Source organism: Rosa rugosa, chromosome 6, assembly GCF_958449725.1.
Source record: "Rosa rugosa chromosome 6, drRosRugo1.1, whole genome shotgun sequence".
NCBI lineage: Eukaryota > Viridiplantae > Streptophyta > Magnoliopsida > Rosales > Rosaceae > Rosa > Rosa rugosa.
In genome coordinates, this window is record NC_084825.1 from 45,529,846 (window position 1) to 45,553,741 (window position 23,896).

A 23,896-nucleotide genomic window follows, 5' to 3' on the forward strand; every position below is an offset into this window, starting at 1 on the left:
CCGTCACCTACCCCCAAATTCCATCTTACACCCTCGACGGACATCAGGAAACCCGGTTCAAACACCAATCCCAGACAAACACCAAACCCATAAATCGACCAAAAAAAAAAACGCGAAACCAAAGAGAAGGATAACCAGAACACTCATCTCAGTCGTGAACTCTCTGGCGTGCTGTTACTCGCTGTGCCCCGACGACGGAACTTTTTCGTCTCTCCGACCACGACAACTCCACCACCGCACGGCACTCTGCAAATCTCGGCTGGGCAGAGCTTGAAGACGACAAACAGTTCGAATGGATTTTCTGATCTCCTTTCTCAATACGTTCCCCCCCTTTTATGTCAACGTCAGAGGCTTTTGGGCCGTCCGCTAGAAAACGACATCACACCCTAGCCGTACACGTGTCCCCTGTCCGCACTAACCCTCCGGGTTAACCGAGGCGTCGCCTCGGTTACGAAATCCATCATTACTCGCATTAATGACGAGAAGACGGCCGGACTGAGGAGACGCGTCTCCACACGCTAACCCTCTAGTTGTTTGCCACGTATCAGGGCGTATCACGGAAGCAATCCCTGGTACGCCCTTCTCCAAGTGACAGTCTCCGCTGAGCGAAAACTCCGCCAGCGGAACTTCTCACTTGCCCTTCTCCAAGTGACAGTCTCCGCTGAGCGAAAACTCCGCCAGCGGAACTTCTCACTTGCCCTTCTCCAAGTGACAGTCTCCGCTGAGCGAAACTCCGCTCAGCGGAACTTCTCACTTGTCCTTCTCCAAGTGACGGTCTCCGCTGAGCGAAGCCCCGCCAGCGAAACTTCTCACTTATCCGCTCATAGTGACGTTCTCCGCTGGACGGAACCCCGCCAGCAGAACTTTTCACTAGCTGTTATTCACGAAGTCTCCTAAACACGGCACTTCTCCCTTGTCATCATACAAACGGGGCACCTTCCGCTACGCACCTCTAGCGGAAACCTCTTGTATCTGGCAAGTCGCGTACTTTATTCAGCGCGGTACCGCTCAATAAATTAACGCCAAGCACGTCCACTGGACGCTGTTTACTGCTGTGAACCAGCGGGGGGACTCACGCCAGCGGCGGATCCCGAGGCCACGCCTCATTCTGACAAATGACCGCCACACGACATTACAGTCAGATTGTCCCTACGGGACACGGGGACTAGTCAACAGTCTACGACGACCCTGATCAGGTACGTTGACCCCCGTCACTCGGGTCCTAAAGATTGGGTTCGCTACCCAACACCCTCTGCTCCGTGCAGCTCCCCCTCACCAAACAAATTTTGCGACCATCCGGAGGTCCATCTTAGCCGGGGAGTGGGGGACTCCCTGGGGGGCCTAGCAGGGGCCCACCCGAAAGGGTATAAAGCGTTTGCTCAGTAATATCCATGGTTGACAACGCACTGACGCTAATTATGCTTCTGCAAAAGTCTAGCGGAAGAAAACGCTTCACACCGCCGATCAACTCCCCAACCAAGATTGCCCTCCTTGACTGGGGACTTGGGGGACTTGTACCTACATGTACGTTGCAAAGCATAATTAGCTATAATCAGACACACTCATCGTACCGCCAGAGGTACCAACTATCGTCAAAGGAGTAACCCACAGATAGGCAGCCAGGCGGGCCACGGCCTGAGCACAAGCGTTCCCCAGGATCACCGCTGACGCGCCGCCACGCACTCTGCCAAGACGGCATCAGAAGCTACTGAAACTGGGAACTGAAGCACTTCAGTCCCACATCGAAAACAAGGAGAAGATCAGACCTCTCCTCACCTATAAAAGGTCCTCTCTTCTCCCTTCATTAAATTACGCATTAACTCTCATTTATTACTATGCTGCCTATATATCAACTGACTTAGGCATCGGAGAAGTGAAGACCGCCCAACGCGGTCTCCCTCTGACGCCCTGTCTTTCACTTGGCAGCTAGCAGGAATTACCAAGTATACAGAGTAGCGGTCCGCCCGCCGGACCCGCGTTAAACGGAGGTTTGGCTACCGCCAGACTTTGAGCATTAACACCAACTAACACAAACGTTTGCGTATTCATTGTTCATGAGTTACAAATTCTTGCCTTCACGGCACTCATGCAACTTACACCTCACGAGCGTAACCCCGTCAACTCGACCTCGTTCATTTTCTTGCGCACATCACACATGCATCATATGCAATGCATATACTTATTGTTGATATGTTCACACAACCCTATGCATTCTTGAGTTTATACGTCATAATCGATCATACTCGGCGCCATTCAAATATATACATAATATAATGTATCATGCACCTCGTACATTCGTATATGCCAACGCATATCAATGCAACTCATGTGCGTTTCCCAAAACAACAAGCATTCTCCATGATCATGTTCTTATATTTGTTTTACAGGTTGAAGAGTCTCTTCTTGCTTACAGAGTTCGGGGACCTGTAGGGGCTCGGCGCTGCCAGGACGTCACTTATGCTTGATGACATCATGTGTATAACTCCCCAACCAAGAAGCTCCTCTTACTTGGGGACTTCGGGGACTTGTACATATCTCCACTATTATGGAGGATTTGCTATGTCACCAAGCATATGTAACACCCTCTTTGGGGGACCCACAAGCCATGGTGTACCCAACCGCGACATGCATCCCGTAGCTCGATGTCCAAGCTACGCCATGGTAGTCGGAAGAGACCAATACCTCGCCGGGAAGCCGCCTTTCCGGCCTTGCCAACTTGCTTTGAAGACTAGAAGTGGGACTCTTTGTCCCACATTGAAGAAAATGTAAAGGAGAGTGGCTCCCTTTCTTATAAAAGGGACCACTCCTCCCACTTAAACATCCACTCCATTACAACATCTTGTAATCATGTTGGGCCGCAAGGCCCAAATACATATAGTGCAATATTAAAGTGGACGTAGTTTCCTGCTAAGGCGGGAGACGAACCACTATACATCATGTGTCTCTCTTTCAATTCTCTCTCTTCTATCTCTTTCTCAATAACGTTAATTAGAGCCTTCGGTTTCTAACATTAACAAGGAACATCACAACTCATCATCCATTCTTTCCTGAAACATTTCTCACACATTAATCGTGCTAACATGTTTAAGCAATACACAATCCATCAAAAGTCATTTAGTAGTCTAGCACTAAAATAAACACTGAGTTCAGAGAATGAAACGAAAGAAACTGCAAGATAACACATCACATAAGCACTAATTAACACAATATTTCTCCCCCTTTTTGAATAGGGATGCCAAAGGACTAGGGTCTGTCACCCCTGAGTGCGCAAATAGTGGACCTCAATTGCACCCAAGGGAAAGAAAAGTAATCATGCATATTCCAAATCAGATAGAACACATGGGGCCAAGGACTGAAACTCCCCCTTAATCGATTATGTCATGAAAAATTCAATAATGAAATGCAATCACACAATGAGTGGGTTTGTATCCATATGCTAAGAATAGAGTCAATTTACATAGCTTTTCAGACAAGAGCATGACCACAAATCCATAGACATGAGTGTAACAAGATAAGGTCACATGAGTGAATCGTTTTTGACATCAACAAAGTAAGCAAGAAGATGATCGAGTATTCTGTACCTTTATTGTGTAAGTGATCACAGTTCAAAGTGGGGTGTGTAACACTCTCAGAATCAGAGAAAATAAACCACACATAAGAAGAGAAAGAAATAATCATAATCACTTTGAATTTCCCCTTATGACACCGTGTGGGCATAATATTTTTGTTTCTTTTGCCTTTCACACAACATGAAATTTTGCACATTTTTCACAAGAAAACTAAGACCCATGTAACGAGTTTTATGCCAGCAACTCCCAAGTCAGTTGACTTTAGGGTACTAGATGTAACAAGGACATCTCAAGGACACATCAACTCGAGTTAATAGTTTTGAAATCCACCAGGGTGGCCAAACCATTCCCTTTTCTTCCCAAACCTCATATCGTTCACCACGACCAAGGCCTGTTTACTTTGGGAATAGCCTGGCCTTGCTCCAAATATTTGTACCTTTTTAACAGGGAGCAACAACAATATTCACTCACTTAGTATGTGTGAACTAAAATCAAATCAACCAAGGCATACTTACCACCACAAAGAATGTATGCGTGCATGTGAGAGCACAAAGTGATGAAGAATATGTTGTTCATGCTCAAGATTATAGAGTGATGCAAGAACTAATTCAAAACATGTTATTCAACTCATCACAATCAGATTTAAGGATAGAATCAGAGCACTTGTCAATCTAAGTTCAAATTGATCTGTTAGACAGATGGGGATACAAACCACACTTGCAATCCTGAATCTCCAGAAACTGAAAATAAAAATGCAGAAACAGAAAGAACGATGCACCTATACTAATATGATGACATACAATGTAGATGCATGCAAGGATTCAGTTAACTCAAGGGAGAGTTTCAGAACTTAGAACATCAATAGCGCTTCTAAGTGATTCAAAACAAGTATTATCCAAGAGTTTTATAAACGAATCAGCCAAATGATGTTCAGTGGGAACAACAGCACGCTCAAGCATATTATCAAGATTATCCATATGAGCAGAAAAACAATTGTTAGAACCTTTTTTTAATCCAGATTTGCTTCTGCTTCAAATTCTGCTCTTTGGGGATTGCAATGCACTCTGCAATCCTGTTGATCAGCTTCAGATGCTCTTTCAGCTCAGCTTGCAGTGATGCAGTTGGGCTAATTTTTTATGCTTTCCTCTGATTTTGAGTGACCTTGCGAAGTATATTACACCTAGGACGTATGTGTCCCAATTTTCCGCAATAATGACAAGTGGGAGTAAAGCTTTTAGAGTTATGAACATACTTGGGCTGACGCACAGAGGTGTGACTGTCAGAACTTACTTGAGCAACTTTTTGATGGGTTTTAAGGTCTAATTTAGGTTCTGATCTTTTGGGCAACTTGGGACTAGAATCAATGTCATTTGAAGCTTGTGACTTACCCAACGAATTTTCACATTCCACACCTTTTACAAAGATCAAAGGCTTGCTGGACTCACCTTGAAACCCTAATCCTTCTTTGTTACAATGATCTTTACCAAAGCCAATCATCTTAGAAACCTTTTTTGACCCTATAGAGAACTTGTTGAAGCTTTCCTTGACTTTAAGTAGCTCATCCTGTAATTTCTCATTTTCAAGGGTTAGTGAAACATTTAGAGTGGACTGAGCCTTGACTTCAACCTGCAAAACTTTAATCTTATCAACAAGGTCAGTACGCTCTTTTTCCCATTCTTTTAAAGAAATTTCAAATTTTTGCTCAATTTTTATCTTTTCCACTCTTAAAGATTCGACTTTTTCTTCAAGTTTATTATTTTTCTGAAGAACAATCCTTGAAGAAATATACAATTGCTTGCATTTTTCATTTGTTTCTTCATCAAGAGTATCATCTTCTAAGCCAGAATCATTAGATAATTCAGTATCAAGAGAGGAAGTAAGAGCAAGATTTACCTCTTCACCATCTGATTGAGAGCCTTCATCACTATCACTCCATGTGGACTTTAAAGCCTTGTTACCACGTGAATTATACTTCTTGTTGCCACAATCGGCAGGAAGATGTCTAATTCCACCACACTCAAAGCATTTAGGTTTGTTAGAAAAAAATTTCGAAGAGTTTGCAGAAGAGTTTTTGTTTTTTTTTTTTAATTTTTGAACTCTTTCGTCAGCAAAGCTAAATCTACAGAATCATCAACAATATATTCTTTCTTTTTAATGGAGGAAAAATCAACACCTTTTACCTTTTTTTCAGGCTTGAGTCTCATCTCTAAAGTTTTGAGATTTCCTACTAGTTCGTCAAGAGAATAGGTGTCCAGGTCTTGAGCTTCCTCTATAGCTGTCTGTTTGGAGACAAGTCTCTGAAGCTTCTGACCTCTAACCTTTTTATTTCCTTCATAAGTGACCTGAAGAAGATCCCATGCTTGTTTAGCCGTGTCACAATGGCTGATTTTCACCCTCTCCTTCTTGGATAAAGCTGTGTATAAGGAATTCCGTGCCTTGAAATCACAACTTCTATTCCGAACCTCATCTTCTGTCCATTCCTTCCTAGGCTTAAGAACTCTTGCAGATGTCCCTTCTACTTTCTTTGAGTCTTCAGCCTTGGTTGGGTGTTCCCATCCAGTCTCAACTATATTCCACATATTTTCATCTTGAGAGTAGAGGAATGCCCTCATCATGATCTTCCATTGTGAGTAATCCTCCCCATCAAATAGGGGCGGGCAATTTATGGAACTGGAGGCTCTGTCACGTTCACGTTCCATCCTTGACCACGGATCAACTAAAAATCTTTAGAACCTTCTCTGATACCAAGTGAAAATACAAGAACATAACATATTTTCTGGAAATCGGGGATTGATAGGCACGTTTCAATCCTTACTGGGCAGAAACCAGAAAATCAAACAGAACACATGATTTTTGGTTACGCAGTGAAAACCTCAAATATGAGATTAAAACACTGCAGGGCTCTTACTCTTGAGAACCCAAAATAAACAATTTACTTATGATGAAGGATATTTTCTTTAAAAACTCAAGTAGCACTAGCTCGGCTACAATCACTAGACAAAACTAATGAGAAGTTTGTCTTCAATCTTGAACTCCTTCTTCACTTGAACAATCTCCAACTATCGCTTTTTTTCTTCATAGCTTCTCTACTGATCTCAAGAGAATTATGAACAAATGACCAAGAACACTAGCTTAAACATGGACCAAGTTTTTTTACTCTTATGATCACTCAATCTTAAGCAAACAAGCTAGCAAGACTACTTAAATAATTCTTGCGTCAATGGTTCACCCATATGGACGTCTCTTTTATTGAATATCTTCAGAACCAACGTGTGTTCCAATCAACCAAGATTCTACCTTAATTATAATCCTATTAGGAAACAAAATCTTTTTGATTAAGGATAACTAATTAAAGACACCAAATCCTAAATCACTTAGGATTTCAATAACACGATTTGGCAAACAGAAAAATATCTTCATATAAAAAATATTAAACCCCAAAGATACTTTCCTAGACCGACCACTAATTAACACACAAGACTGACCATGTATGCATGGATACATTTACCTGAGATTCTCTTGGATCAGCCTGTACGATACTTCAACATTTTGTATAGGAATGCCAATACACCAAGTTCGTCAAAACTTGTACCTACAGAGATGGTTGGCATCTCCGCTGACAGGGACGGGAACAGTCTGCGGACTTACTTGTAACCACATATCTGATTAAAGATAGAGCTTTAGTGAAACTGTGAAAGCTCTAGATAGAACTCTCGTCTCTGTGAAGTTTTGATGTTGATATAGGAAAATGCTATAAGCTTACCAAACTTTCCTGCCAAATCATTTTATTTGGCAAGTTACTTTTGGCAAATTGTGGAAGTCGATTGCAACTTGCAAGACATCTCAACTTTACATGGGTATAAATGTTGGACAAAATATGATTACTTCAACTGGTTGAAATTAGAGAGTACATACATGTGAGTTGGAGAACTGTGTAATGTAACTTCCATTGAAGAACAAGGTAAACTGAAGTGTTTCTTTTAGCTAATGTTTTTTCATTCCATCCATTTAACCTGATACATGGCAATTAGATTTCAACTTCTTTTTCTATTTTTTCAGCAAAAATAATACCTTTTTACAGTTTTACCTATTAACCTACATTCAAATCGACCTTCGATCAATTATGTTTCATCGAGAGTTTCATAATAATAATAATAATAATAAAACTACCATTTCAAAGCAAGTTACAGACTTGCAGCATCCACTCTTCAAATTTTGCATATTGCATCATGTTAAACAGCAACAAGCGTGGCCCGTGGTCCATCATTGTACCAATATTGTCCCAACTTAATCACCCGATAGGTGTTGGGTTAATAATATTCTGTAATTAATATTGTAATTATGTGTATCTTTAGGAGATTATTTGTAATATTCCTTGTATCCCTAATTAACTTGTAGGGATTTACTTGTTGTACAAGAACCTGTATATAATCTTCTAGTATCAATGAGAATATTAATTCCACCTCAAATATTTTTCTGATATGGTATCAGAGCAGGCCTAAAAACCGTAGCTCTCATTTTATTTGCGCCGCACCACTTGCTGCGTTATCTTTTTCATCATCTTCTCATGGCTTGTGCTTCCAAGTTTGCTTTGTCACCAGTTGCCCCTAATCGATGGATTATCGATAGTAGAGTGACCAATCATATTATTAACTCACCAAAGTTGTTCGCAAGTAGTCAGAAGAATACTTCACTGCCACCAGTTTCTTTGCCTAGTGGTACCAAAGCTCATATTTTCATGAAGGGGTCAATTAAAATCAATGATGCCTTTTTCTGAGATGTTCTCTGTGTGCCTTCATTTGATGTCAATCTTTTATCTATTAGAAGAACTATAGATGACTTACATTGTTCGGTAACTTTTTTTCCATCTTGGTGTATTTTGCAGGACTTGGCTTCGAGGACAATAATTGGTGTGGGTAAGAGACGAGGAGACCTTTATTATCTTGTGGCGCTAGCTTCCATCTCCCCATCCAAACACCCTTTTCCTTCTCACCTTACCATCTTCCGACCTTTGGCATCGCCATTTGGGGCATCCTTCTCCTGCCCGTTTACAATATATAGACAATGAGTCGCTTCATTTTCATTTCGATTCCAACAGTAAGTGTGAAATTTGTCCTTTGGCTAAACAAACTCGCCAACCTTTTCCTTCTAGTTTAATATCAACTTCTCAATGTTTTTCTCTTATACATTGTGATATTTGGGGATGACATAAAACTCCTTCACTCAATGGCGCTCATTATTTTTTAACTATTGTGGATGATTTTTCTCGTTTTACATGGGTTTTCCTAATGTGCCATAAGAGTAAAACACAACCTTTGCTTCAATTTTTTTTTGCTTATGTCAAAACTCAATTTCAGACTCATGTTCAACAAATATGTATTGATAATGGGGCGGAATTTCTTTCTTTACAGGATTTTTTTCTTGAACAAGTGGTTATTTTTCAACATTCTTGCGTTTACACACCCCAACGAAATGGTGTTGTTGAACACAAACATAGACATCTTCTAGAAACTGCTAGGGCGCTCCGCTTCCAATCTCACTTGCCAATTGATTTTTGGGGGGAATGTGTTCTTACCGCTGCCTACACAATTAATCGACTTCCTACACCTTCTCTTGTCCCTTGGCCTCTTCGAGTTCATTGGTTGAATTGCTTATACCAAATCTCTCAGATGAGTTTTAGAGCTTCTCATACTTTTCGAGAAGGAAATAAAATAGTTGATGCTTTGGCAAATCATGGTACGTCTTGTTCTAATTTGGTGTGGTGGGATGATCCTCCACCTTTTATAGTATCATATTGTAATTGTGACATTAGAGGTCTACCTTAATTTCGTGTTAGTTAGTCTGTTGTTTGTTTTTTTCTAGGAGGTTTTGGTTTTGGTCCCCCTCCTTCACTCTTCTTCTTTGATTAATAAATTGGTGCGATAAGGAGGCTTTTTCCTCTCCTATCCACGATCTTTTAGCCAAAAAAAAAAAGAAAAAAGAAAAAAATCGACTTCCTACATTTTTATTGAATAAGAAAACCCCATTTGAAATTCTTTATCATAAGCCTCCTGACTATTCTCGAATGCGTGTTTTTGGATGTGTTGCTTTTGCTACTTCTATTCACCCAGCTTCAAAATATGCACCATGAGCTCAAAAATGCATTTTTCTTGGGTATCCAATGGGCCAGAAAGCTTATAAGCTCTACAATCTAGAAACAAAGAAAATTTTTACCAATAGGGATGTTCTTTTTCTTGAAGATACCTTTCATTTTCCTCCCCAAACTCTTTCTCCTTTTTCTTCTTCTGATCCCGTGTTACCTAACCCAGTCCCAGATTTGCAGCCATCATCTTCCTCTGATGTAGGCCTGGGCACGGGCCGGGACCACATGTCAATCTGCTAAGCCCGGGACCAAGCCCGTTTTATTCTGGCCTGGCTCAAATAACATTTTTCAGTTATAGGGACCATGAAGGCCCTGACCGTGAGGGCCCGGTCCGGTCCTGCCGGGTTTTCAGGCCCAAAATGTCCAATTTTGATTACCTTCATTTTCTCCACAGTTTCATCATCGAAATGGAAAACTGAAGGGGATTGGGTTTCGAGTTACTGGGTTAGTAATTGAAGAAGACCAGAAGGGATTGAAGGCTAGGGATTGCTGGGTTTCTGGAAATCGGGAAAGCTATGTACTTGTTCGAATTCGAAATCGGGTAAACTATGAATGGATTGAGGGCTAGGGATTGCTGGGTTTCTGGAAATCGAAAAATCGAGAAAGCTATTAATCGAGTAAGCTATGAATCGATTGAGGGCTAAGGAATCGTGTTAGTAATCGAAGAAGGCCAGGAATCGAAGAACTCGAAGGCTGCAGATGCTACGGATTGCTGGGTTTCTGGAAATCGAAAAATCGGAAAAACTCGGTATTTGAAATCGCGAATGCTAGGACTTTGTGCTTGAGGGCTAAGGGAAAATCTAGGAATCAATTGCTGGGTTCAAGCTGCTAGGATACTGGGTTTCTGAAACGAAGGCTGCAGATGGCACTATGCCAGATTGCCAGTTTAGGAAAGGGTCGGGGTTGAGTTTAGGAAAGGGTCGGGGTTGCAGAAGAAGGCTGCGAATTTTTGAATGTTGACTGAAGTCAAGGGTCTTAGTCAAGACACTGAAGACAGTATACTTAGGAATATAGGGTTATATTTCTTCAGGCCTTTCTTCGGGCTTTGGGGCTTATGAATATCAGGGCCTAGGACCGGCCCGTTTAAATGCAAATGGTCCGGGCTTTATTTTTTTCTATATTTTTTTTCCTCAAAGCCCGGCCCGGACCTGAAGGTCCGGATCGATTCGATCCTGGTTTTCGGGCTTTCGAGCTAAAATGCCCAGGCCTACTTTAATGTACCTACGTCTCTTTCTCCATCGTTTTCTGTCGCACATGCGCCTGACTCAATGACTGAACCGGCACTTGAAGCGCCTCACCCGGTGCTTGACCTCGCTCCTGAACCCGCACTTGAACCCGTGCCTAACCCTATGCTAGCACAAGCGCCTGAACCGGCGCTCCGCCATTCCCAACGTTCCCATGCGCCTAACACTCGTCTCCGTGATTATGTCTGCTCGCAAGTGATTCTGCCACCACACCATTTATCATCTCCTCCGCCAAGTCCTCCACCAAGTATGCGTTACCCTCTTTGTAATTTCATCTCTTATTAACGGTACTCACCGTCCCATCTTTCTTATGTTGCTTCCATCAGCAAGGCTGATGAGCCCTCTTTTTATGCAAATGCAGCCTCTGATCCTAAATGGCAGCAAGCAATGGACGATGAACTTTCCGCTCTCACTGCCAACAACACTTGGACACTCGTCCCACTTCCTCCTGGAAAATGTCCTATTGCTTGCAGATGGGTCTATCGAATTAAATATAATGCTGATGGTTCTATTGAGAGGTATAAAGCTCGCCTTGTTGCCAAGGGCTTCACTCAAGCTGTTGGGATTGATTATCATGATACTTTTTCACCCACAGCAAAGATGATACTGTCCGCGGCCTCCTTGCCATTACTGCTTGTCAAAGTTGGTCTCTTCACCAACTTGACATTAATAATGCTTTTCTTAATGGTGATTTGCAAGAAGAGCTGTACATGTCTCCTAATCCAGGTCTTCGGCGACATGGGAAGAATTATGTGTGTCTCCTTAACAAGTCCTTATATGGTTTGGAGCAAGCCTCTCGTCAATGGTTTGCCAAGTTTATAGAAGCAATTCTTGCTGCCAGATTCACTCAATCAAAGGCTGACTATTCTCTTTTTGTTCAAAAGGTCGGTAATTTCCTCACAGTATTATTACTTTATGTTGATGACATCCTCATTACTGGGAACAACCTTGACTCCATCAAAGCTCTCAAACAATTTCTTCACACCCGCTTTCGCATCAAAGATTTGGGTGAGCTTAAATACTTCCTTGGACTTGAGATTGCTCGTTCAAAAAAGGGCATTTATATATCTCAATGCAAGTATGCTTTAGAAATTATCAAGGACACTGGATTTTTGGGTGTAAAGCCAGTTGATTTTCCCATGAAATAAGCCAAATTATCAAATAAAGATGAGCTACTTAAGGATCTGGCTGCATATAGACGTTTGGTTGGATGGCTTATATATCTTACAATCACAAGACTCGACATTACCTATTCTGTTCATGTTCTTAGTAGATTCATGCATGAGCTGCGTCAACCTCATATGGCTGCTGCACTTCGAGTTGTCAGATACTTGAAATCCTCTCCTGGCCAAGGTTTGCTTTTAAGTTCCAATAGCAATTTGAATTTGAGAGCTTTTTGTGATTCAGATTGGGCGGGTTGTCCTATTACTCGTCGGTCTACTACTGGATATTGTGTTTTCTTAGGAGATTCTTTGATCTCATGGCGTATCAAAAGACAAAAGACGGTCTCATTGTCTAGTGCTGAGGCCGAGTATAGAGCAATGGCTGGTACATGTTGTGAACTCACTTGGCTACAATATTTGTTTGCTAATTTGCATATGCCTATTTCTAGACCTGCTATTTTGCATTGTGATAATCAAGCAGCTATACACATAGCCGCAAACCCAGTTTTTCATGAGAGAACACGTCATATTGAAATGGATTGTCATTTTATTTGAGACAAGGTATTGAATGGTTCAGTCAGCACCCGATACGTTGGTTCTTTACAACAGTTAGCAGATATATTCACAAAGGCATTGGGCAAAGACAAGTTCAAAGCCTTGTTATGCAAGTTGGGAGTACTTGATATTCACTCTCCAACTTGAGGGGAAGTGTTAAGAATATTCTGTAATTAATATTGTAATTATGTGTATCTTTAGAAGATTATTTGTAATATTCCTTGTATCCCTAACTTGTAGGGATTTACTTGTTGTACAAGAACCTAGTCTGTATATAATCTTCTAGTATCAATGAGAATATTAATTCCACCTCAAATATTTTTCTGATACATCATATCATATGATTCGTAAAGTGCTGAAATAATGTTACCAAACCTAGGTTCGAACCCCGAAGCTGTCAAAGTGGCCAGGCACTGTGCTGCAATGCACAGTTGGAGCATTTCACATGCTCCGAAGGGGTTTATCTTGGGCCTAGGAAGCCTTTGGGTTCCCCTTGACAAAGTCAAAAAAAAAAAAAAATCATTTTTTGCCAACATGTCGTTTCATGGGACTCGAAATTAATCCTGCCAAACACTGGTCTTTAAAATCAATGTTGCCTTTCGTCGCTTTGGCTATGAATTAGAGAGTGATTAAATAATTGGGTCATTGGCTACAATCCGGAGCTAAATTATAGGTGCTGGGTCACTTATACCTGGAAGATGCATTTTTTTTTTCCTCTCTGCAAAGAAAAAAAGAGGATGCATTTTTTTAAATTTCCAATTCAGAAAGCCACCTGAATTGTTGGAAACTTGGAATTGGTTTATGCAAAATTAACGAAATTATGTGAATGATTCTAAGACGGTCAAACTTTCAGTATCCTACAAAACTTATGCCAAAGATAGAAGTCATTTCATCAAATAAGGATAAAATAGTAAACTAACAATTTACGAAAATTGAAAAACTAAAAATTGAAAAACTATGTATCCTAGAATATGGTTTTACTGTCTATCCTTTTTTGTGTGCCCAGCGTTCCAGTTGGATTAGTTGGGGGGTGGATGTTACCAGAGATTTTCTTTTTTTATTGCAATTTTTTTTTTTGTCAAAAAAAACCAAAAAAAAAAACAAACAAACAAAACAAAACAAAACACTTTTTTTTTTTTGAGAATGTAACAAAACACTTGTATGTGTATGTGTTAAAGAAGTAACACATAAAATTGTACCCAAAAAAAACATAAAACGAAGGAGAGGACTCGGGAATATAAAGAAAGCCTGAGAAGCCAATAGGTAGTTAGGTACCGTCTCCCTCTCTCTCCGATACTCTTCTTCCGGCCAATCTTTCACGTCCGGCAACTTCTTCCGACTCCAAATTTGACACCCAACCTTTTCTCTAGCAAAGATCGCGCCTTTCCCCTTTCGCTAAAACTCCAATCCTAGGGTTAGGGTTTTCCATTCCCAATTTTTCCCCCAAAAATCCCAATCCCAAATCTCCGTGAACCATCACCATGGGGAAGAACGACTTCCTAACGCCGAAGGCAATCGCGAACCGAATCAAAGCCAAGGGGCTGCAGAAGCTCCGGTGGTACTGCCAGATGTGCCAGAAGCAATGCCGCGACGAGAACAGCTTCAAGTGCCACTGCATGAGCGAGAGCCACCAGCGCCAGATGCTCATCTTCGGCGAGAACCCCAACCGCGTCGTCGAGGGCTACTCGGAGGAGTTCGAGACCAGTTTCTTGGAGCACATGAAGCGCAGCCACCGCTTCAGCCGCATCGCCGCCACCGTCATTTATAACGAGTACATCAACGACCGCCACCACGTCCACATGAACTCGACGGAGTGGGCCACGCTGACGGAGTTTGTGAAGCATTTGGGGAGGACCGGCAAGTGCAAGGTGGAGGAGACGCCGAAGGGGTGGTTTATTACTTATATTGATAGGGATTCGGAGACGCTGTTTAAGGAGAGGGAGAAGATGAAGAGAGTGAAGGCCGATTTGGCGGAGGAGGAGAAGCAGGAGAGGGAGATTAAGAAGCAGATTGAGAGGGTTTATCAGTCGATGCCGAATGCGGATAATGTAGAGGGTCAGGGTGGTGAGGAGGTGAATAGGGAGTTGAAAGTGGAGAGTGGTGTGAAAGTGGGGTTTGCGCTTGGGGGGTTGAAGAAAGAGAAAGGGGAGAGTTCGAAATTGGTGTTTGAGGAGGTGGAGGATGAGAGGAAGAGTAAGAAAGCGAAAACCGGGGGTGGTAATGGTGGTTCAGGGAGCTTGGCGTTGGAGGAGTTGATGAGGGAGGAGGAGAGGAAGAAAGAGAGGGTTAATAGGAAGGACTATTGGGTGTGCGAGGGGATCATTGTCAAGTTCATGAGTAAGGCTTTGGCGGAGAAGGGTTACTATAAGCAAAAAGGGGTTGTGAAGAAATTGATTGACAAGCATGTTGGCAGACACATGCATTTCTCTTCCCCCACTTAGCTTAGGCAACCGCAACACACCCTAACTCTGATCATTTGTCTTCTTTGAGTTTTCAAGGTGAGAATGGCAGGATCAGAAAAAGGACATGCAATTGGAATTGATCTCGGGACAACGTACTCTTGCGGGGCAGTGTGGCAGCACGATCACGTAGAAGTCATTGTTAATGATCAAGGAAACAGGACTACTCCATCTTGTGTTGCCTTCACTGATACTGAACAGTCGGTTGGAGAGGCAGCATTTAACCAGGTCATGAGAAATCTCGTATACTCTTTCTTCCTTACTTTGATTAGTAGTAGTACATATGTAAACTAATTATCTACTTTTTCATGTTTCATCCACTTTTTAAGCTTTTAAAGGAGTTGAGATCATAAAATATGATGTGTCCTGCTAATGAATAGCTGAAGGGTGAACTTTGATAAGAAAAAAGTTGGATTAATTTCAGTTTACCTACCTGAACTTTCACTCATTCTTCATGTTAGTCGCTGAACTTCTAATTTCATCAAGATTACCCCTGAACTCCTAATTTTCATCAGCCGTGTCCAATTTTCAAAACTCCGTCCAATTTTGACGTTAAGTGATGACGTGGCAGGAGATGGAATTGCTAAATTTCTATACTACCCCTTGTCAAACCTAAATGAGAAGAAAACGGAAAAAAAATATATATATTCTTCAATTTTCTTTGTTTCATCAACCATGTCCAAGCCGCACATCCTCATCTGCATATACAATTGCATAACCTTCAATTTGGAGTCCACTCCCTCATGGTCCGCTGCCTCATGTAGACTCAATCCAAACAACCATAGTTTCATAACACAACTTCTTAATGGCCAGATTCTTGAATTCCACCCAATTCTTATTGTCACCACAAATTCTCCATTTAAACAACAGTAGAGATAATTGCTCGAAAATTGGCAACAGAACTTCAAAATCCCCACATTTCACCAAAGCATAGTGCTCGAACACACAGAAAAAAAAAAAAATACTTTCTGCAAATCTAGTATCTAAGAGCCAAAATCATGTTCTGTGATCCGTAAGTCATCGAAAATTAACCAAGCAAAGTCGGAATCACCATGAACAGTGAAACTCGAAGGAACAGAATATCCCAAAATTGCAATTCCTTGAATCTTAAACAAAACTGTAAATTGATTATACCATCTTGTAGAGCTCGACAAGGGGATGAAGTTTGATACCGGGTTCCAAGCCTAGCGTCACCGGAAAACATAGCAAATCGCTGGGAAACTCATAAAAGTTATCTTCTTCGATTCTCCCTCAAAACTTGTTATCTAGACAACGAACGCCATGGATAAGTCGTCAAGGACGAGAGGAAGCTACTGACACCGGTAAGCCGCCACAATTTGACCAGAATCAGAAAACCCATCGGCGAACCCAAAAATATTTTGGGCTTCGATTCTCTCTCACCGGAACTTGTATGAAGAAAAAGAGAACACAGGGAGGACGGCGACGTCAAGACAAAGCTAACGCCACCAGTCCGCCGCCGATTCGTGGCCGGAGGACGGAGAAATGGCCCGGTCTCCATCACAGGTATCTGGGTCAGTGGAGACTCGGTCTGGGCTTCGACCTGATGTGGGCCGCCTCGCCATTTTGGGTTTGGAGTTGGAGTTTTTCGGTGAGGGAGTCGAGAGAGGTGAAATGGAGAGGTTAGATCAGGTCAGAGATGAGAGAGAAGACGTCAGAGTGGGATTGAAGTTTGAAGGAAGAAGAAGATAAATTTTTTTGGTCTAATTTTTTTTTTGGGTCTTGAAATGACCATTTTAGCCCTTACAGTGGGCCCCGAATGACAGATTTAACCTTCAAATTGGACGGAGCTTTGAAAATTGGACACGGCTGATGAAAATTGGGAGTTCAGGGGTAATTTTGATGAAATTAGAAGTTTAGGGACTAATATGAAGAATGAGTAAAAGTTCAGGTAGGTAAACTGAAATTAATCCAAAAAAGTTTAAGTTCAGTCCTTTTGTTTTTCGACTTTGTTGCATCATTGAAACTGCTGGTGGCTGCGATTGGCATCTTGATTCCAAGTATCCTCTCATTTCTGTTTGATTGTATTCAACATTTGGCATCTATAATTTCCTAATAACCTTTTATTCTCTGTTGTTTAAAAGAAATTTGGATTGAATTTGCAGATTCAAAGCGGTTAATTGATAGGAGATTCAGTGACACCTTGGTTCAAAGTGACATGAAGCTCTGGCCATTCAAGGTAATTGGAGGTCCTAGTGATAAGCCTCTGATTGTGGTTACCCACAAAGGCAGGGAGAAACATTTTGTTGCTGAAGAAATCTCATCTATGGTTATTGCAAAGATTCGCGAAATTGCTGAAGCTTACCTTGGATCAACTGTGGATAATGCTGTCATCACTGTCCCTGCTTACTTCAATAACTCGCAACATGAGGCTACCAAACATGCTGGTGTTAGTGCTGGCCTAAAGGTGATGCATATTATTAACGAACCAACTGCTGCAGCCATTGCTTATGGCCTTGACAACAAGGCAGGTTGGTATAGCAAGAGAAATGTGCTCATATTTGATTTGGGTGGAGGGACTTTAGATGTGTAGTACTTACCATAGGGGATGGTGTCTTTGAAGTGAAAGCCACTGCAGGAGATACACACCCTGGAGGTGAAGACTTCGACAACAAAATGGTTAACTATTGCGTCGAGCAATTCAAGAGGAAGCATGATTTGGACGTCGGTGGAAACTCAAAAGCTCTTAGAAAGTTAAGAAGTGCCTGTGAAAAGGCAAAGAGAAGACTTTCGTTTACGTCTACAAACTGACATTGAAATTGATAGTCTGCATCAAGGTATTGACTTCCATGTAACTTTCACCCGTGCCAAATTTGAACAACTCAACAATGATTTCTTCATGAAGTGTATGGAGCATGTAATTAAGTGTTTGAGGGATGCTAAAATGGAAATAAGTAGTGTGGATGATGTTGCTCTTGCCGGTGGGTCTTCTCGAATCCCCAAGGTGCAACAACTATTACAGAATGTGTTCATGGGGAAGGAGCTGTGCAAGAACCTCAACCCTGATGAGGCTATAGCACATGGTGCCGCTGTTCAGGCTGCAGTTTTGAATGGTAAGAATGTACCTGGGAAACTTCAAGACTTCACTCTATTGGATGTCACCCCTCTGTCACTTGGGGAGGGGAGTGCCAAAGTTTCCAAAGATGGTAGTTTGGAGCCGTTCATGAATGTCTTGATTCCAAGAAACTCGAGAATTCCCCTAAGGAAGAGAGATGGTGTTACTACTGTTAGTGACAACCAACCTTTTGTCAGCTTTCCCATTTATGAGGGTGAGAGTAGAATACCCAAAGATAATAACTTTTTGGGTAAGCTTAAGCTTGATGACATTGCTCCAGCTCCCAGCGGTGTTCCAAGAATCTATATCTGCTTTGATATTGATGCCAATGGTATCCTGAGTATATCAACCGAGGACATGTCCACTGGCCAAAAGAAAGAGATTACGATCAACAGTAGCAGAAGAATCAGTGAAGTAATAGGTGTGGTAGGTGTGCCTGATACTGAAACTGAGCTATCAGCCACATTCAAATCAACTTATTAAGTGTTAATACGGGGATTATGTAATGTAAGAACTAAGAATAAGAAGTATCAGGCCATGTTTAAGACCAAAATAGTGCTCAATTGGCTTTTCTGGTTATAATGTTTCTATCATATTGATGTGCGTTTTTATGAAATGCTGTTTATTTCCACTTTAGAACTTCCATTTAGACAAAAGTTTGTTTCCATCACAACAAAAATGCTGAGCAGGATATGAATTGAATACTTTTGTTCTTGGTCAAGTATAGGTTGTATTTCAAATACATATAGGAGTACATTTTCGTTCAATGGTCATATATAATAGAGTCAATGTTTGAATTTCAGAGTACATACAGTAAGTACTTGTGCAACACAATCACAAAACTTGAACTCCTACCACAATCGATTAATATATGCTGTTTATTCACTTTGGTGTATATACAGATATTTTCTTTGTGAGGGCAAAATGAAGAAGCTATCAAATAAATTTCAACCAAATAAATTCTATAGGACCTATTGCATTCCTCAATAAGTTCTTGCAAGCTCAACAGACTAAAACATGTATCCCTTTCAAACTTGTCTCTACTTATTCCCATAAATCTTACTTTTCTCTATAAAACCAAAAGGACTCTCAATTAGTCTTCCATATCTGTTACCATTTTTTTCTGTTTTAAATCTTCTTCAAGCCTTTTGAACTGAGAATGGCAGGAAGAGATAGAGGTCATGCAATAGCTATTGATTTGGGGACAACCTACTCATGTGTGGCAGTTTGGCAGCATGATCATGTAGAGATCATAGTGAACGATCAGGGCAATAACTTGTGTTGCCTTCACCGATACAGAGCTATTGGTTGCTGATGCAGCACTTAACCAGATTATCAGAAACCCCACCAACTCCATCTTTGGTATGCTCACTCATCTTTCTCAAAATTGTATGTTCATGTGAATGTAGGATTTTTTTTCTTTTAATCTTTAGACCTGTTTTAAACTTTTAATTACTATTGACCTATTGAGATTGCTGGTTTGTGACACATCCATCATTTCCTCTTGTTCCTTTTATTTTTTTTTTCTTTTTTGTTTCCTGATTGTGTTTCTAAACATGCAGATGCGAAGAGGTTAATTGGTAGGAGATTTAGTGATACTTCTGTTCAGGATGATTTAAAACTCTGGCCTTTCAAGGTTGTTAAAGGTCTTTGTGATAAACCTCAGATTTCGGTCACCCAAAATGGCCAAGAAAAGAAGTTTGCTGCTGAAGATATTTCATCCATGATTCTTGCTAAGATGCGTCAGATTGCTGAGAGCTATATTGGATCAACTGTGAAAAATATAGTCATCACTGTCCCTGCATATTTCAATGACGTGCAACGTCAAGCTACCAAAAATGATGTTGTTACTGCAGGCCTAAATGTGATTCGTATAATCAATGAACCAACTGCTGCAGCCATTGCATATGGACTTGACAAGAAGGCTGATTTGTATTGTAAGAGAAATATAATGATATTTGATTTTGGCGGTGGTACTTTAGATGTCTCATTGCTCAACATTGGAGATGGTGTCTTTGAAGTGAAGGCTACTGCTGGTGATACTCACCTTGGAGGTGAGGACTTCAATAACAGAATGGTGAATTATTGTGTTGAGCAATTCCAGAGGAAGCATAATGTAGATCTCAGTGGAAACTCTAGAGCACTCAGGAGGCTACGAAATGAATGTGAGAAGGCAAAGAGGAGGCTTTCATATTCCTCTTCAATTGGCATTGAAGTTGACTGTTTGAATGAGGGTATTGATTTCTCTACTACTATTACTCGTGCCAAATTTGAAGATCTCAACACGGATTTCTTCAACAAGTGTATGGAGCCTGTGGAGAAGTGTTTGAGTGATGCTAACATGGACACAAGTAGTATCGATGACATTGTTCTTGTTGGTGGCTCTTCTAGAGTTCCAAAGGTACAGCAGCTATTGCAGAATTTCTTCAAGGGGAAGGAGTTGTGCAAGGGCATTAATCCGGACGAGGCAGTGGCTTATGGTGCTGCTGTTCAAGCTGCCATTTTAAGTGGGAATAGAAATGAGAAGATTCGGGATATAAGCCTCTTGGATGTCACACCTCTGTCACTTGGCATGGCGAGTGGCACACAACGTGCCATGGGAGTTTTTATTCCAAGAAACTTAAGAATTCCCATTACTGTGTGATGTAGGACGAGATTTTAGCCAACTTCAACAAAGAATCTCGAAAAGAAAGAAACGTCTTCACATTAAGAATAATGATTTGAATATTGAAAATTGGTATTCAAATAGGCTTCTTAATGATGAAATTAATCATAAATTACTATTTTGGATATATCGGGATTCTCGAGCAAAATCTTGGTTGGGATTCCAATTACATATTTGCGTAATATTCTTTAGTATCTAGGATTCTATTTCTGATTTTTCTTTAATTAGGTTTCCTAGTTTTAGTCTATAATAAATTGTTCTTTTTGTTTTCTAGTTGTATTAGGTTTATGCTATGTGCTCTATATAAAGCACCTCTTAGATTGTAATTTTCATTGAAGTTATCAATAAAAAATCAAATATTAGAGAAGTTTCTCTATTTTTCTTACGGCTATGCCCGTAATTGCTAGTGGATTCTAGTTCATCTCATATGGCTTTCGACGCTTGACGGAGCCTCTTACTATCGTGTTCACGCTTCCCGCATCATTTGGTATCAGAGCGGGTATCGCCCGCTTCTTAGCAGACGACGATCCAAGGGAGAAGTTCACTACCACCAACCTCAACGACGCTGGTCGTAGAGTATCTATCAAAGAAAGTTTCGTTGAAGAGGAACATGCCAAGGGATTCTCCCTAGGACAACCTCATCAATCCAAAAAAAAAAAAAAAGAGAAGAAAAAAGAAGAAGAAACATGGAACGTTGGATATTCACAACGCCGGATTACGACGATTTCCGAACTACATGTGTCATCAAAGACAAGGTATGCTCTGTAATAATTGACAGTGGTCTACGAGAGAACTTTGTAGCAAACAAAGTTGTGGATTATTTTCAATTACCGACAGTGAAGCTGAGTGATCCATACTGGATTCCATTTGGAGAGGATGAATATGCACAAGTAACAGAGGTTTGTAAAGTTCCTGTCTCTATGGGAAAATTTTATAAAGAAGAGATTACTTGTCATGTGATTGACATGGACGACACTGATGTGCTTTTTGGAAGACCATGGCAGGAAAGCGTCAAAGGTGGTTATTGCAAACTTGCAAAGACAACACATATTTATTTAGGTGGGAGTCGCACAAAATTAAAATCAAGCTTGGAAAGAAGAACATCAAGAATGACCATCCTGAGGTGTGCGAAAAAGAACATGAAGAAGCCACTTTGAAAATTGAAGAGAAGCTCATTAAAGACAAGGAAGCTGATTCATTCATCACGATGATATCCATGTCATGCATGGCTAATTGTGTTCAAGATCAACCCAATGAGAAGTCAATGCCCATCCCTTTTCAAGTGGAGGAGTTCAAGTTTCAAGAGGCTTATTCTAAACTTGTCTACGGTATTGGATTCATGGTGATACCTTTTAATTTCGAGAATATTGAAGTTGATGGCTTATCATGTTTTATTCCTACCAACGATCGAGCTGCATACAAGAGGAACTCGAGGTCGAGTTCTTTTCAAGTGGAGGAGACTGATGTAGGACGAGATTTTAGCCAACTTCAACAAAGAATCTCGAAAAGAAAGAAACGTCTTCACATTAAGAAGAATGATTTGAATATTGAAAATTGGTATTCAAATAGGCTTCTTAATGATGAAATTAATCATAAATTACTATTTTGGATATATCGGGATTCTCGAGCAAAATCTTGGTTGGGATTCCAATTACATATTTGCGTAATATTCTTTAGTATCTAGGATTCTATTTCTGATTTTTCTTTAATTAGCTTTCCTAGTTTTAGTCTATAATAAATTGTTCTTTTTGTTTTCTAGTTGTATTAGGTTTATGCTATGTGCTCTATATAAAGCTCCTCTTAGATTGTAATTTTCATTGAAGTTATCAATAAAAAACCAAATATTAGAGAAGTTTCTCTATTTTTCTTACGGCTGTGCCCGTAATTGCTAGTGGATTCTAGCTCATCTCATATGGCTTTCGACGCTTGACGGAGTCTCTTACTATCGTGTTCACGCTTCCCGCATCACTGTGAAGCGAACTTCCACTACTACCTCTAATGGACAATGTAGTGGCAGAGTAGCCATTTATGAGGGTGAGAGTTCAGCAGCTGTGGACAATAACTTTTTGGGTGAATTTATCCTGGATGACATTCCTCCATCTCCCATTGGTGTCCCTATAATCGATATTTGTTTTGATATTGATGCTAATGGTATCCTTAGTGTTTATGCTGAGGACAAGTCCACCGGTCAGAAGAGAGGGATTACGATTAACAGTGACCGGAGATCTTGTGAGGGAATTGAGAAGATGGTGTAAGAAATGAGGAATGATGTTATAAAATCTACATCAGTTTGATGTTAATGGACTTTGCTACTTGCCTACTTGGCTATTTATGTTTTGTATGTTTTAAACCATCTGTGCAAAAGCCTCTGCTCGTCAATTGTGTTGTTTTAAATCTCTGAGTCACTACTTATATTCTATGAATCAAATGTATGTAGTTAATTAGGGTAATTGTTCGATTTCCTATGAAGTTTAATTAGTTTTGCAATTTAATTAGTTTAATTAGTCTCTTCTAGGACTGGACTCGTAGATCCCAGGAATTGAGGACCGGGCCCGAACCAAACCAATGCTTTGGTATGATGAACCGAAATTTTAAATTAACAGTTGGGTTTTGACACTTCTTTCTGAAATATTAGTTAATTTGAACTAAAATATACATATATTATGTTGTTTTTTGCTTGGTGGCAACTTTTAAGTGTGTAATATTGTCACAAGCTTATGCTAGCACAACAGTGTTGTATACATCATATTACTTTCTCTAACAAAATCAAAAAACCCTGGCCATTGTCTTTGAAGCTGTATGTAAAGAATTTTTTTTGGGACATTGAAGTTGACCCAAGAATTGAGTAACCGAACCGAACTGGGTTCCATTGGTTCGGTGTCAATTCCAGCTAATAACTGGACGAAGCCGATCCAAGCCCATCCCTAGTCTCTTTAATCTTAAACCTAGGTGTTTGAATGAAAAAATGCTGTCTGCTAAAATCTCTATTAATCTTCCTCTTTCTAACCTAATCTCCTAAATCTTTA

At 40.6% G+C, this 23,896-nt stretch overlaps 2 protein-coding genes, 1 non-coding gene and 3 pseudogenes across 3 annotated transcripts; all 6 read left to right on the forward strand.

Moving 5' to 3' along the window:
• LOC133714460 (heat shock cognate 70 kDa protein-like) overlaps positions 1 to 23,896 on the forward strand; it is a 76,626-nt pseudogene that overhangs the window by 17,782 nt on the left and 34,948 nt on the right.
• Positions 7,156 to 7,292, forward strand: LOC133719124 (U6atac minor spliceosomal RNA). Its single transcript, XR_009850852.1, has one exon. It is a non-coding gene; the product is annotated as a U6atac minor spliceosomal RNA (small nuclear RNA).
• On the forward strand, positions 12,257 to 12,820 carry LOC133716869 (uncharacterized mitochondrial protein AtMg00810-like). Its single transcript, XM_062143516.1, has 2 exons — positions 12,257 to 12,503; positions 12,696 to 12,820. The coding sequence occupies exons 1-2, from the start codon at positions 12,257 to 12,259 to the stop codon at positions 12,818 to 12,820; spliced, it is 372 nt and encodes a 123-aa protein (XP_061999500.1).
• Positions 13,885 to 15,253, forward strand: LOC133714462 (KIN17-like protein). The gene has a single exon (XM_062140588.1). It carries the CDS (start codon positions 14,155 to 14,157, stop codon positions 15,112 to 15,114), a length of 960 nt encoding a protein of 319 aa, XP_061996572.1. The 5' UTR covers positions 13,885 to 14,154; the 3' UTR covers positions 15,115 to 15,253.
• On the forward strand, positions 15,178 to 18,851 carry LOC133716871 (heat shock cognate 70 kDa protein-like; annotated as a pseudogene).
• LOC133714461 (heat shock cognate 70 kDa protein-like) lies at positions 19,365 to 23,125 on the forward strand (annotated as a pseudogene).